The 11,878-nt window shown below is 46.0% G+C and overlaps 1 protein-coding gene across 1 annotated transcript; it reads right to left on the minus strand.

Moving 5' to 3' along the window:
• Positions 1 to 8,021: 8,021 nt before the first annotated feature.
• Positions 8,022 to 11,111, minus strand: LOC129831808 (E3 ubiquitin-protein ligase RNF182-like). Its single transcript, XM_055895277.1, has one exon. The coding sequence runs from the start codon at positions 11,109 to 11,111 to the stop codon at positions 10,350 to 10,352; it is 762 nt and encodes a 253-aa protein (XP_055751252.1). The 3' UTR covers positions 8,022 to 10,349.
• Positions 11,112 to 11,878: the final 767 nt, after the last annotated feature.

An 11,878-nucleotide genomic window follows, 5' to 3' on the forward strand; every position in this document is an offset into this window, starting at 1 on the left:
TTGTGTTGTCGGGCATTTATTTATAGTTGCCTTGCTAGTTGAAAAGACCCTTAGTGTCCCTATAGGCAATCGCACAAGGAAGGGGCATTGCAGTCTTCCTCTCTCTCTCTCTCTCTCTCTCAATTCAAATCTGTCTCTCTCTCCCTCAAAGTTTGGCTGCAGTGCAGGGAATTGTAGAAGTCAAAGCAACCATGCTCTTTAGAGCTCCCCTATCAATCAAAGGACAGAGGTTCATTCCCCAACTTTGAATTCAGACAAAACCCCTCTTGCCCCCACTGTCCATCTAAAAGAGCAACGGTTCATTCCCCACCTTCAGACAAAACCCCTCTTCGCTCCACTGTCCATCTAAAGGAGCTCAACTCTACTTGCTTAGCGGCATGTTTGCTTTTAAGTTTAATTTCTTCAGTCCCAAGAGTATATAGAGTAACACACACGTATTAAAATGTTTGTGTTTTTATGGTCCGATAACTTTTGGATGGTAATGGTATTTGGATGATGTTGGAGTAAGCGTGTTATTTTTTTGTCATACATTCATCCCATGGCCTTGTTTTATTTTTGTCTGATATTTTCAAGTTCAATAAGTAACATAAACACCCTCTTCATCTATTTGGTGAATAATGTAGGCGTATAATTGATTGTTTTGTAAGCGTTTTCTTTTCTTTGTGTATCATCCCAAATTTCTCCCGTTTCATATGTTCTCCATAAAATGGTGCATGCGCGTGGGGTGCAGAAGCACAGAGGTCGTTACCCATTCAAGTGCAAAGGTGCGCTGTAACCGGATTAGCTCGCCCGCCGTGGCAAGAGGTGAACCTTTGACGCGGGACCTGAGGGCATATTGTACATTTACAGGCTAAATGGACATTTAAATATTGACACTGTTATTAGGGCCTCCGTGATATTTATCATATGCATAATGTAGCCTAGATAATACCAATAACAAACAGGCCTATGCTTGCTGCTACTGCCAGTATCCTTGCTAATAACAGCTACAGAAGAGGTTTGACCAAATTGATGTTGAAGACGTGCTACTCCCTCTCCGGATTTTGGAAATGTGCATTTAGACTACTGTTTTGAGGATTGTTTCGTTTTTTCTAATGACGAAAAGGTTATTCTGAAACGTGTACCCTTGTAAAGGTATTTGAAGGAATTCACGCTCCACGTGACGTATACCTGAAGACAACAGCCACTGGTTGGAAGGCACCTGATGTTCCAAGTCTTTATGTCTTTACCTCCACCTCTCCAACCCGTAAGGTCACCTGGGAGAAAAGAGGGCACAGCGGGGAGATCGAACGTAAGCACTATCATACTTCTCTTATTTACGCAGAAAATATGTATCCCACTGGCTTTAGATGGCCTCGATTAACATCAGCCTCTTCCGCACCTTTGAAAATACACTTAAAATGTTGTCTTTCTGTTAGAACGCGCGTGGACAATAGATTCGCGCGGGGGAGAAAATAGGCAGGGGAAACGAGGGTCCTTTCACGTGCTAAAGAGCAGATTATTGTCCTTCACCGAACCCTTAAGAGGAGGAAACCAATTCAATAAAATTAATATCAGTTTTGTCAATTGACTTCACATTTAAATAGCCTATTTGAACAAGAGAAATTGTCAAATATTGATGACTAAAAACATTATAATAACCATCGATGTATTTATTGCTTTATACTTCCTTCAACAACCTATGTATTTAATCTACCATTTTTACAGATCAATTCTATGGGATGAAAATGTATATTGGCACATGCCAATATGAAGTTGCTGGTGAGAACATATTATAAAGAATACAACGATCACATTGATGATGATTGGATGCATGAAAGGCTTTGAATGGCTGCACAAAGATCATTTGTGACAATTTTCCTAAATATAAATATTTTAGTTTAAGAACATAAAAAGTCACATTTTAGTGAAACGATGGGATTTTTTACTTCACACATAATAGTGTCATCCCTCTTAGACATTCTGGCAAAACATTTGTCTTACATTTACTAACGTTGCGATTTTGGGGTCATTGAATTTATTGAAACTGGATATTGTACCCTAAAAAAAGTGACAGGAACGAAGGAAAACAGAGAGCGATGACGCATACCTCGGCCTTCTTGAAAGCAACACAGAATCTCCGTGTCTAATCCATTACCGGGGATGAAATTCAAAGTCAGAAATGTCGCTTGATGAGAAGTAAAGGTATACAGAGCCGGAGGCAAATCTATAAACACGTATTTGTCCATTATTTATTTATTTATTAAGGCTATAGATCAACAATTCACACACAAAAATAAGATATGCATATCGAATGAAGATATCGAATTAAGATATGAATATAGGCTAACTAGAAGACTGACCTCCGAGATGGTTATAAAGCAAAGTTAAATAAAAGCATGCCTAACTATGTCTCTAGATGTTTTACAGTGTTTATCATTAAATAAATGTTTATATGAAATATAAAGTTAGTTAGTTATAAAATTTGTTTGCATTGATGCTAAATGCTGGAATTTGGGGATGTTGTAATTCTGTTCACTTGAAAAAGAAAAGGAGAGCCGAAAAACCAATGTTTCCACAGACAAGCTGTCTTCATCAGGGTTATTACATTATTACATCTGAGCTCCTAGTGTGCGGCCCTCCTTTTCTTTTTCAAGTGTTCTACTCCATTAGCCGGCACCTCTCCTAAACAGGTGTTCTACTCCGCTAGCCAGCACCTCTCCTAAACAGGTGTTCTACTCCATTAGCCGGCACCTCTCCTAAACAGGTGTTCTACTCCGCTAGCCAGCACCTCTCCTAAACAGGTGTTCTACTCTGCTAGCCGGCACCTCTCCTAAACAGGTGTTCTACTCTGCTAGCCGGCACCTCTCCTAAACAGGTGTTCTACTCCGCTAGCCAGCACCTCTCCTAAACAGGTGTTCTACTCCATTAGCCGGCACCTCTCCTAAACAGGTGTTCTACTCCGCTAGCCAGCACCTCTCCTAAACAGGTGTTCTACTCCGCTAGCCAGCACCTCTCCTAAACAGGTGTTCTACTCCGCTAGCCAGCACCTCTCCTAAACAGGTGTTCTGCTCCGCTAGCCAGCACCTCTCCTAAACAGGTGTTCTACTCCATTAGCCGGCACCTCTCCTAAACAGGTGTTCTACTCCGCTAGCCAGCACCTCTCCTAAACAGGTGTTCTACTCCGCTAGCCAGCACCTCTCCTAAACAGGTGTTCTACTCCGCTAGCCAGCACCTCTCCTAAACAGGTGTTCTACTCCGCTAGCCAGCACCTCTCCTAAACAGGTGTTCTACTCCGCTAGCCAGCACCTCTCCTAAACAGGTGTTCTACTCCGCTAGCCAGCACCTCTCCTAAACAGGTGTTCTACTCCGCTAGCCAGCACCTCTCCTAAACAGGTGTTCTACTCCGCTAGCCAGCACCTCTCCTAAACAGGTGTTCTACTCCGCTAGCCAGCACCTCTCCTAAACAGGTGTTCTACTCCATTAGCCGGCACCTCTCCTAAACAGGTGTTCTACTCCATTAGCCAGCACCTCTCCTAAACAGGTGTTCTACTCTGCTAGCCGGCACCTCTCCTAAACAGGTGTTCTACTCCGCTAGCCGTCACCTCTCCTAAACAGGTGTTCTACTCCGCTAGCCAGCACCTCTCCTAAACAGGTGTTCTACTCCATTAGCCAGCACCTCGCCCAAACAGGTGTTCTACTCCGCTAGCCGGCATCTCTCCTAAACAGGTGTTCTACTCCGCTAGTCAGCACCTCTCCTAAACAGGTATTCTACTCCGCTAGCCAGCACCTCTCCTAAACAGGTATTCTACTCCGCTAGCCAGCACCTCTCCTAAACAGGTGTTCTACTCCCCTAGCCGGCACCTCTCCTAAACAGGTGTTCTACTCCGCTAGCCAGCACCTCTCCTAAACAGGTGTTCTACTCCGCTAGCCAGCACCTCGCCCAAACAGGTGTTCTACTCTGCTAGCCAGCACCTCGCCTAAACAGCTGTTCGACTCCGCTAGCCAGCACCTCGCCTAAACAGGTGTTCTACTCTGCTAGCCAGCACCTCGCCTAAACATGTGTTCTACTCTGCTAGCCAGCACCTCGCCCAAACAGGTGTTCTACTCCGCTAGCCAGCACCTCGCCTAAACAGCTGTTCGACTCCGCAGGCCAGCACCTCGCCTAAACAGGTGTTCTACTCTGCTAGCCAGCACCTCGCCTAAACAGGTGTTCTACTCCGCTAGCCAGCACCTCGCCCAAACAGGTGTTCTACTCTGCTAGCCAGCACCTCGCCTAAACAGCTGTTCGACTCCGCTAGCCAGCACCTCGCCTAAACAGGTGTTCTACTCTGCTAGCCAGCACCTCGCCTAAACATGTGTTCTACTCCGCTAGCCAGCACCTCGCCCAAACAGGTGTTCTACTCTGCTAGCCAGCACCTCGCCTAAACAGCTGTTCGACTCCGCTAGCCAGCACCTCGCCTAAACAGGTGTTCTACTCTGCTAGCCAGCACCTCGCCTAAACATGTGTTCTACTCTGCTAGCCAGCACCTCGCCCAAACAGGTGTTCTACTCTGCTAGCCAGCACCTCTCCTAAACAGGTGTTCTACTCTGCTAGCCAGCACCTCTCCTAAACAGGTGTTCTACTCCGCTAGCCAGCACCTCTCCTAAACAGGTGTTCTACTCCGCTAGCCAGCACCTCTCCTAAACAGGTGTTCTACTCCGCTAGCCAGCACCTCTCCTAAACAGGTGTTCTACTCCGCTAGCCAGCACCTCTCCTAAACAGGTGTTCTACTCCGCTAGCCAGCACCTCTCCTAAACAGGTGTTCTACTCCGCTAGCCAGCACCTCTCCTAAACAGGTGTTCTACTCCGCTAGCCAGCACCTCTCCTAAACAGGTGTTCTACTCCGCTAGCCAGCACCTCTCCTAAACAGGTGTTCTACTCCATTAGCCGGCACCTCTCCTAAACAGGTGTTCTACTCCATTAGCCAGCACCTCTCCTAAACAGGTGTTCTACTCTGCTAGCCGGCACCTCTCCTAAACAGGTGTTCTACTCCGCTAGACGGCACCTCTCCTAAACAGGTGTTCTACTCCGCTAGCCAGCACCTCTCCTAAACAGGTGTTCTACTCCATTAGCCAGCACCTCGCCCAAACAGGTGTTCTACTCCGCTAGCCGGCATCTCTCCTAAACAGGTGTTCTACTCCACTAGCCAGCACCTCTCCTAAACAGGTATTCTACTCCGCTAGCCAGCACCTCTCCTAAACAGGTGTTCTACTCCGCTAGCCAGCACCTCTCCTAAACAGGTGTTCTACTCCGCTAGCCAGCACCTCTCCTAAACAGGTGTTCTACTCCGCTAGCCAGCACCTCGCCCAAACAAGTGTTCTACTCTGCTAGCCAGCACCTCGCCTAAACAGCTGTTCGACTCCGCTAGCCAGCACCTCGCCTAAACAGGTGTTCTACTCTGCTAGCCAGCACCTCGCCTAAACATGTGTTCTACTCTGCTAGCCAGCACCTCGCCCAAACAGGTGTTCTACTCCGCTAGCCAGCACCTCTCCTAAACAGGTGTTCTACTCCGCTAGCCAGCACCTTGCCTAAACAGGTGTTCTACTCTGCTAGCCAGCACCTCTCGTAAACAGGTGTTCTACTCCGCTAGCCAGCACCTCGCCCAAACAGGTGTTCTACTCTGCTAGCCAGCACCTTGCCTAAACAGGTGTTCTACTCCGCTAGCCAGCACCTTGCCTAAACAGGTGTTCTACTCTGCTAGCCAGCACCTCTCCTAAACAGGTGTTCTACTCCGCTAGCCAGCACCTCGCCCAAACAGGTGTTCTACTCTGCTAGCCAGCACCTCGCCTAAACAGCTGTTCGACTCCGCTAGCCAGCACCTCGCCTAAACAGGTGTTCTACTCTGCTAGCCAGCACCTCGCCTAAACATGTGTTCTACTCTGCTAGCCAGCACCTCGCCCAAACAGGTGTTCTACTCTGCTAGCCAGCACCTCTCCTAAACAGGTGTTCTACTCTGCTAGCCAGCACCTCTCCTAAACAGGTGTTCTACTCTGCTAGCCAGCACCTCTCCTAAACAGGTGTTCTACTCTGCTAGTCAGCACCTCGCCCAAACAGGTGTTCTACTCTGCTAGCCAGCACCTCTCCTAAACAGGTGTTCTACTCTGCTAGCCAGCACCTCTCCTAAACAGCTGTTCTACTCTGCTAGCCAGCACCTCGCCTAAACAGGTGTTCTACTCTGCTAGCCAGCACCTCGCCTAAACATGTGTTCTACTCTGCTAGCCAGCACCTCGCCCAAACAGGTGTTCTACTCCGCTAGCCAGCACCTCTCCTAAACAGGTGTTCTACTCCGCTAGCCAGCACCTCGCCTAAACATGTGTTCTACTCTGCTAGCCAGCACCTCGCCCAAACAGGTGTTCTACTCCGCTAGCCAGCACCTCGCCCAAACAGGTGTTCTACTCCGCTAGCCAGCACCTCGCCCAAACAGGTGTTCTACTCCGCTAGCCAGCACCTCTCCTAAACAGGTGTTCTACTCCGCTAGCCAGCACCTTGCCTAAACAGGTGTGCGTTTCTTCGCCTCCAGATTAACCGTTGTGATTATGTTCAACCAGAGCCACGTATAGGCTATATTGATAGCTATTTATGGTTATATGTTCAATCATTTAACACACGAGGATCTTGTCAGAAGAATGTAATGAGTGAAAACATGTTTGCGCTGACAAGTGGGGATATGGGAACGCAAATGATGTTTAATCAAACAGAAAATGTGAAGCGAGGAATAGGATAGTTGGTTGGTAAGAGAGGGAGGGGGCTTTAGCAAATTCCAAAACTTTTGAGATGTTATCACCACATCCTGTAAAACAAGGGTGTCAAACTTCTGGATCAGGGCATATACTTCCAGCTTTTCATCCATACATAAAGGTCGAGACAATTCAATTGACCTGAGAAAATTATGGTAAAAATAAGAAAGATGGAAGGAAAACAAGGGAAGGGGAGAATGAATGGATATAGGGAAGCTCGTCTAACTCCCTCATCTAACTCCCATATCTCTCTCGCTCTCTCTCTCTCATGTTAACCAGGAGGTGGCGGTAGAGGTGCCCTGCAGGATGTTTTTTAGTGTCCATTTTTTAAAACAAAAACAGCAGTGTCAAAATGATAGTATGCATGTTGATACAGCGAATGCTCTAAGTGCAATCTATAACTTATAACTTTATTTGGCTGTCCCCATAGGAGAACCCTTTTTGGTTCCAGGTAGAACCCGTTTGCGTTCTATTTAGAACCATTTCCACATAGGGTTCTACATGGAACCCAATATGGTTCTACCTGGAACCAAAAAGGGTTCTCCTGAGTCCAGCCCAAAAAAACTTTTGAAACCCTTTTTCTAGTCTACGTTGCATCTACCACAAGAAGGTGTCTGTTAGCCTCCGACAATGTAACCAATGTTACAGCGTGTTGTTGCCCTAAGTCTGGGATTTCCGAGACTAGGTGTCTGTGGGAAGGCCAAGGACTTTTCTATTCCTTATTGAATCCATGATAACTCAAACGTCAACAATTAACAGTCAGTTCTTAAAAGGATAGTTTGGAAATTTTGGCAATGAGGCCTTTTATTTAGGGGTGGCAGGTAGCCTAGTGGTTAGAGCGTTGGGCCAGTAACCGCAAGGTTGGTAGATCAAATCCCAAGCTGACAAGTTAAAATCTGTTGTTCTGCCCCTGAACAAGGCAGTTAACCCACTGTTCCCTGGTAAGCCATCATTGCAAATAATAATTTGCTCTTAACTGACTTGCCTAGTTAAATAAAGGTTATATAGAAAATCTACTAGTGCTAGCAGATACCCACTGACCTCCAGTCATTGTGCTAATGCTAGTTAGCATTGGCTCACAAAACTACCTCTAACTTCCTTTATATTGGACACAGACATGAACAAAAAGTCTGACTCTGGGGAAGTAGGTAAAGGGCATCATTGCCAAAATTCTAAACTTTCCCTTTATGTATTCTTTACTGACATGCCTATCATCAACATGTCTAATTTCAAAGTTTTAAGAGAAAGGATCATTGCACATAAACTTTGTACTGTTTTCTTTAATACTGAACTGTTTTAAACAGCACAACATTTATCTGTGCAAATACATTTTAGTACCTTAACAACAATGACATTTTCAACAAACTCAAAAACATCCAAGTTTTCTTTTTAAAATTCATAATGAATGAATACAATAATAGACAATATACAGTATATAAACCCTTTACTTTTGTCAAAGAAGAGGGCGAAAGTGCATCTTCTAACGGTTATACTGACAGTCTAACAGGTTGATTGAAGCATGTTTGATTGTGAGGCAATGTTAAAGTGAATTTGTTAGGGCAGTAAGTGCTTAGATATAACTCGCGTATATCCCAGCCGTCTCCTATTTACATATTATTTACGTAAATCCTAAAAGACACGTCTTTAGGAAGAGGGCCCAACAGTGTCTGTTCTACACAGAGCACGTACAGTAGAAAGTAAATACAAAACGAAATAGCTTCAGGGCTGTATAAATATAAGCCTTATGGTCTACAGTAGTACTGTTGGGATTATTTATCCTTCTATAGTAGTTAAGTGATTGATTAATATCATTGATTGTACTGAGAGTCCAACCATCAGTCTCTGATTATAGGGAAACCAGTGCAGCACAGTAGGCCCTGATTTCAATGCCCCTGGCCTAATGACTAATATTGACAAATCCAATCACTCTCATTTTAGTCTCTCAGTTCCATAGGCATTGCAAAAACTGTGCCTCAGACTTTGAGGACCCTACTCCATCCTCATAGCAACTCTCTCAATATGCCACTGATGATCCCCGACCATACAGTTGTAACCGTTTAGCTTCCGTCCCTCTCCTCGCCCCTACCTGGGCTCGAACAAGGGACCCTCTGCACACATCAACAACTGCCTCCCATCGTTACCCATCCCTCCACAAAAGCCGCAGCCCTTGCAGAGCAAGGGGAACAACTACTTCAAGGTCTCAGAGCGAGTGACGTCACCGATTGAAACGCTATTAGCTCGCACCCCACTAACTAGCTAGCCATTTCACATCGGTTACACAGGCAACAGGCTAGAGGAATCTAAGAGAGAGAAGCACATGGCAATTAAAGATGCACTCCAGAGCTTTTCTATCATTTCAGCCAGTAGTTTTGAAAGTGGTGCTCACCAGCCGAAACGGATCTCTGTTTTTTGTGTAGCCTACTACGTCATCCAATTGTGTAGTACGTCATCCATTTTCATGTGATATGTTAGGAATTTTGCAATATGTATGATATCATACAAATTTTGCAATTCGTGTGACTGTTACAAATCAAATTTGTGCAATATGTTAGGAATTTGTTGTGCTTTAGATCCTGGAGTGCATCTTCAACCACCTAAAGAGAGGGGTAAATTAGCGCCTCATTCGAAAACGGAGGGAATGCCTCCTCCCTTCTTCAAGGTTCTCATCAATGATCTGAAGTGAATGACAACAAGACTCAAAGCAATACGGTGGGAAGGAACCTTGCTTTCACCTTCACTGTCTGTCAGACCGGTGGTGATAATCAGTCGACAGGCAGGAAGAAGGGAAGAGGATGCTTTCAGAGGCCTGGCAGATGATGATGATGACCTGACTACACAGGCAGAAGAAAGGCCAGAGAGATGTACACAGGTGTACAGTAGGCCTACAACCGGAGCACTTTCGAAATAGGAATGTAGCAGGCACCTGTTCTCTAGACTTATTCTTGGTAACCTAAACACCATGTCAATTTAAATAGCGGTAAGGACACCTCTCCTATCTTCACAGATACTGTACCATTTACGCATCTTACATGAGTGACTTGTCAATTACATATATTATTAGTGACTCCTCAAATGAGTGGGCCTGTTTTAGGCATGATACAAAATCTCAAACCTATTCATGTGGAATTGTATAGCCCACACTACAATAACATGGGCAGGTGCGTCTTTGAGATGCATGGGAGGGAGGACAGGTTTTCATACAGTGAGAGGCATAGTGATGTATACTTTTCAGGAAACTGTTATTAAACCCCAGTCCTCAACTCAATCAACCAGTCTATTCTGGGAGTGACAGGCAGTTCATCTAGGTCTCAGGCAAGGTTACCCATCATCATATAAACCTGCCATAGGTAGACATACAAGTGCATGTATGAATGTATCAATGGTAGGCTACTGTAGGCTTAGTACTCAATGAGCAGATGAAGGTGTTTACATGGTGTTTGCTATATCCTACTTTTAAAAGGCCATTCTGGACAATGTTTATTTCAACAACAACAAAAAGTAAAGGGAGGGAGGGACATTATGCTAGTATACAGCAGTATTTACATAATCACACACACATCACATTATCATCATGATTAGCATCTTCATCATCAGGCGTTCCTCCTATTCGTTCCAGACGAGCGGCCTGACTCGTGATCGGGTCTATATTTTAACCAGCAGATCAGCCACGTGACGACCACCGAGAACATGGCTAGGATGCTGGCCACCGACAGGCAGATGGGTCCCGCGGGCGAGGGCGGGTTGCTGTGACTGTGCACGAAGATCAGGCCCATGAAGAGCAGAACCAGCATGGACAGAAAGGAGAATATCACACACACACAGCCCGTAGTCAGGGCAACCCGCTTGCAGCTCTGACAGCTGTCATAGCGCACGGAGTCCTGGGAGAGGGTAGTGGCGGTGGACAAGGTAGTGGAGGGGGTAGCTTGGCTCGTGGACGCCCCCGATGCCTCCTCGCGCCTGAGGGCGACGAGTGCGGGGTGCAACGGAGGAGGGTAGAGGGGCAAGGCATCCTGAGGCAGAGGGTCAGAGTCAATGTACAATGGGAAATCCTCCGTTACCTTGGTATTATTGGGCAGGTTTTGTATCCGATAGTCCGGCACGGACGTCCTGTGGCGACATATAGGACAGCTGATTCGCCATGGACGCTCCTCGCGGAGATGGATAGTGTTCAGGCACTCCTCGCAAAATGTGTGCAAGCATTCTAAAATCTTGGGTGCGCGACGGTCAAGGTCGAAATAATTGTAACATATTTTGCATTCATACTCCTCGTATGGGAATACTATCTCCAGCCCGCGCGTGGGTTCCGCTATACTGGATGCTGAATCTACCTCTGCCATGTCATCTTTCGCCATTCACATTCTCTATGAAGACAAAGGAGCCTACAGGCAGATATGTAGATAACAGTGTTCGTCTATCCCCCGTTCATAAAAGCGCCATCGTCTCGCTGATGAATTGTATAGCCTACGTTGACATTGTTGATATATTTGTATAATCCCCACGACGTCAAAAAAAATAATCCAAGCGTCACCCGTTATCACCAGTGTTCAGATCCGCTGGTTAAATATGAAATGGGTCTCATTTTACGCTTCGGGGTGTGGGAATCGGTGATGTAATGCTCGTGATGACTCTTCGATGCGAGGGTTGGGGTTAATCAACCGGAGTGATCTATGCTCAGCCCGCAGAGAGAGGCGACAGTAAGGCGACGAACGACAGACACACAGTTCATGGTTGTTATCTTTCCCCGGTTGGTCGAAATCGCCCGGGTTGATAGGGGAGGACAAGAGACACCGTTTTCAGCCCTTTCTGGGAATCAGAACGAAGGGCGATGTAGAGATAACAAGGCCCGCCGCCATCATGCCATACAGAGGGGATGCGCCATAATTAAATCAAAACATCTCATGAGTTCAAACGACTCTGTCAAAAAGGCAAAGTTGAAAGGTCCACTGTGACATAAACTGTGTTCATATAAACTGTGCTCCTATTGTTTTGTATAATATACTCCTGAGACCCAGCAATTAATTTTTGTCCTCTCTAGTGGTCATCCGTTCTTGGTCCGCATCTCTGAGGCCATACAAGCTACTGTATTAAGTCCTTTTGTCCCTTTGAGAGGACATGCTGG

This window comes from Salvelinus fontinalis, chromosome 33 (genome assembly GCF_029448725.1).
Source record: "Salvelinus fontinalis isolate EN_2023a chromosome 33, ASM2944872v1, whole genome shotgun sequence".
Lineage (NCBI taxonomy): Eukaryota > Metazoa > Chordata > Actinopteri > Salmoniformes > Salmonidae > Salvelinus > Salvelinus fontinalis.

Bases quoted from the DNA above. Each gene is read 5' to 3' on its own strand.
- LOC129831808 (XM_055895277.1), bottom strand. From the start codon at position 11,111: ATGGCGAAAGATGACATGGCAGAGGTAGATTCAGCATCCAGTATAGCG.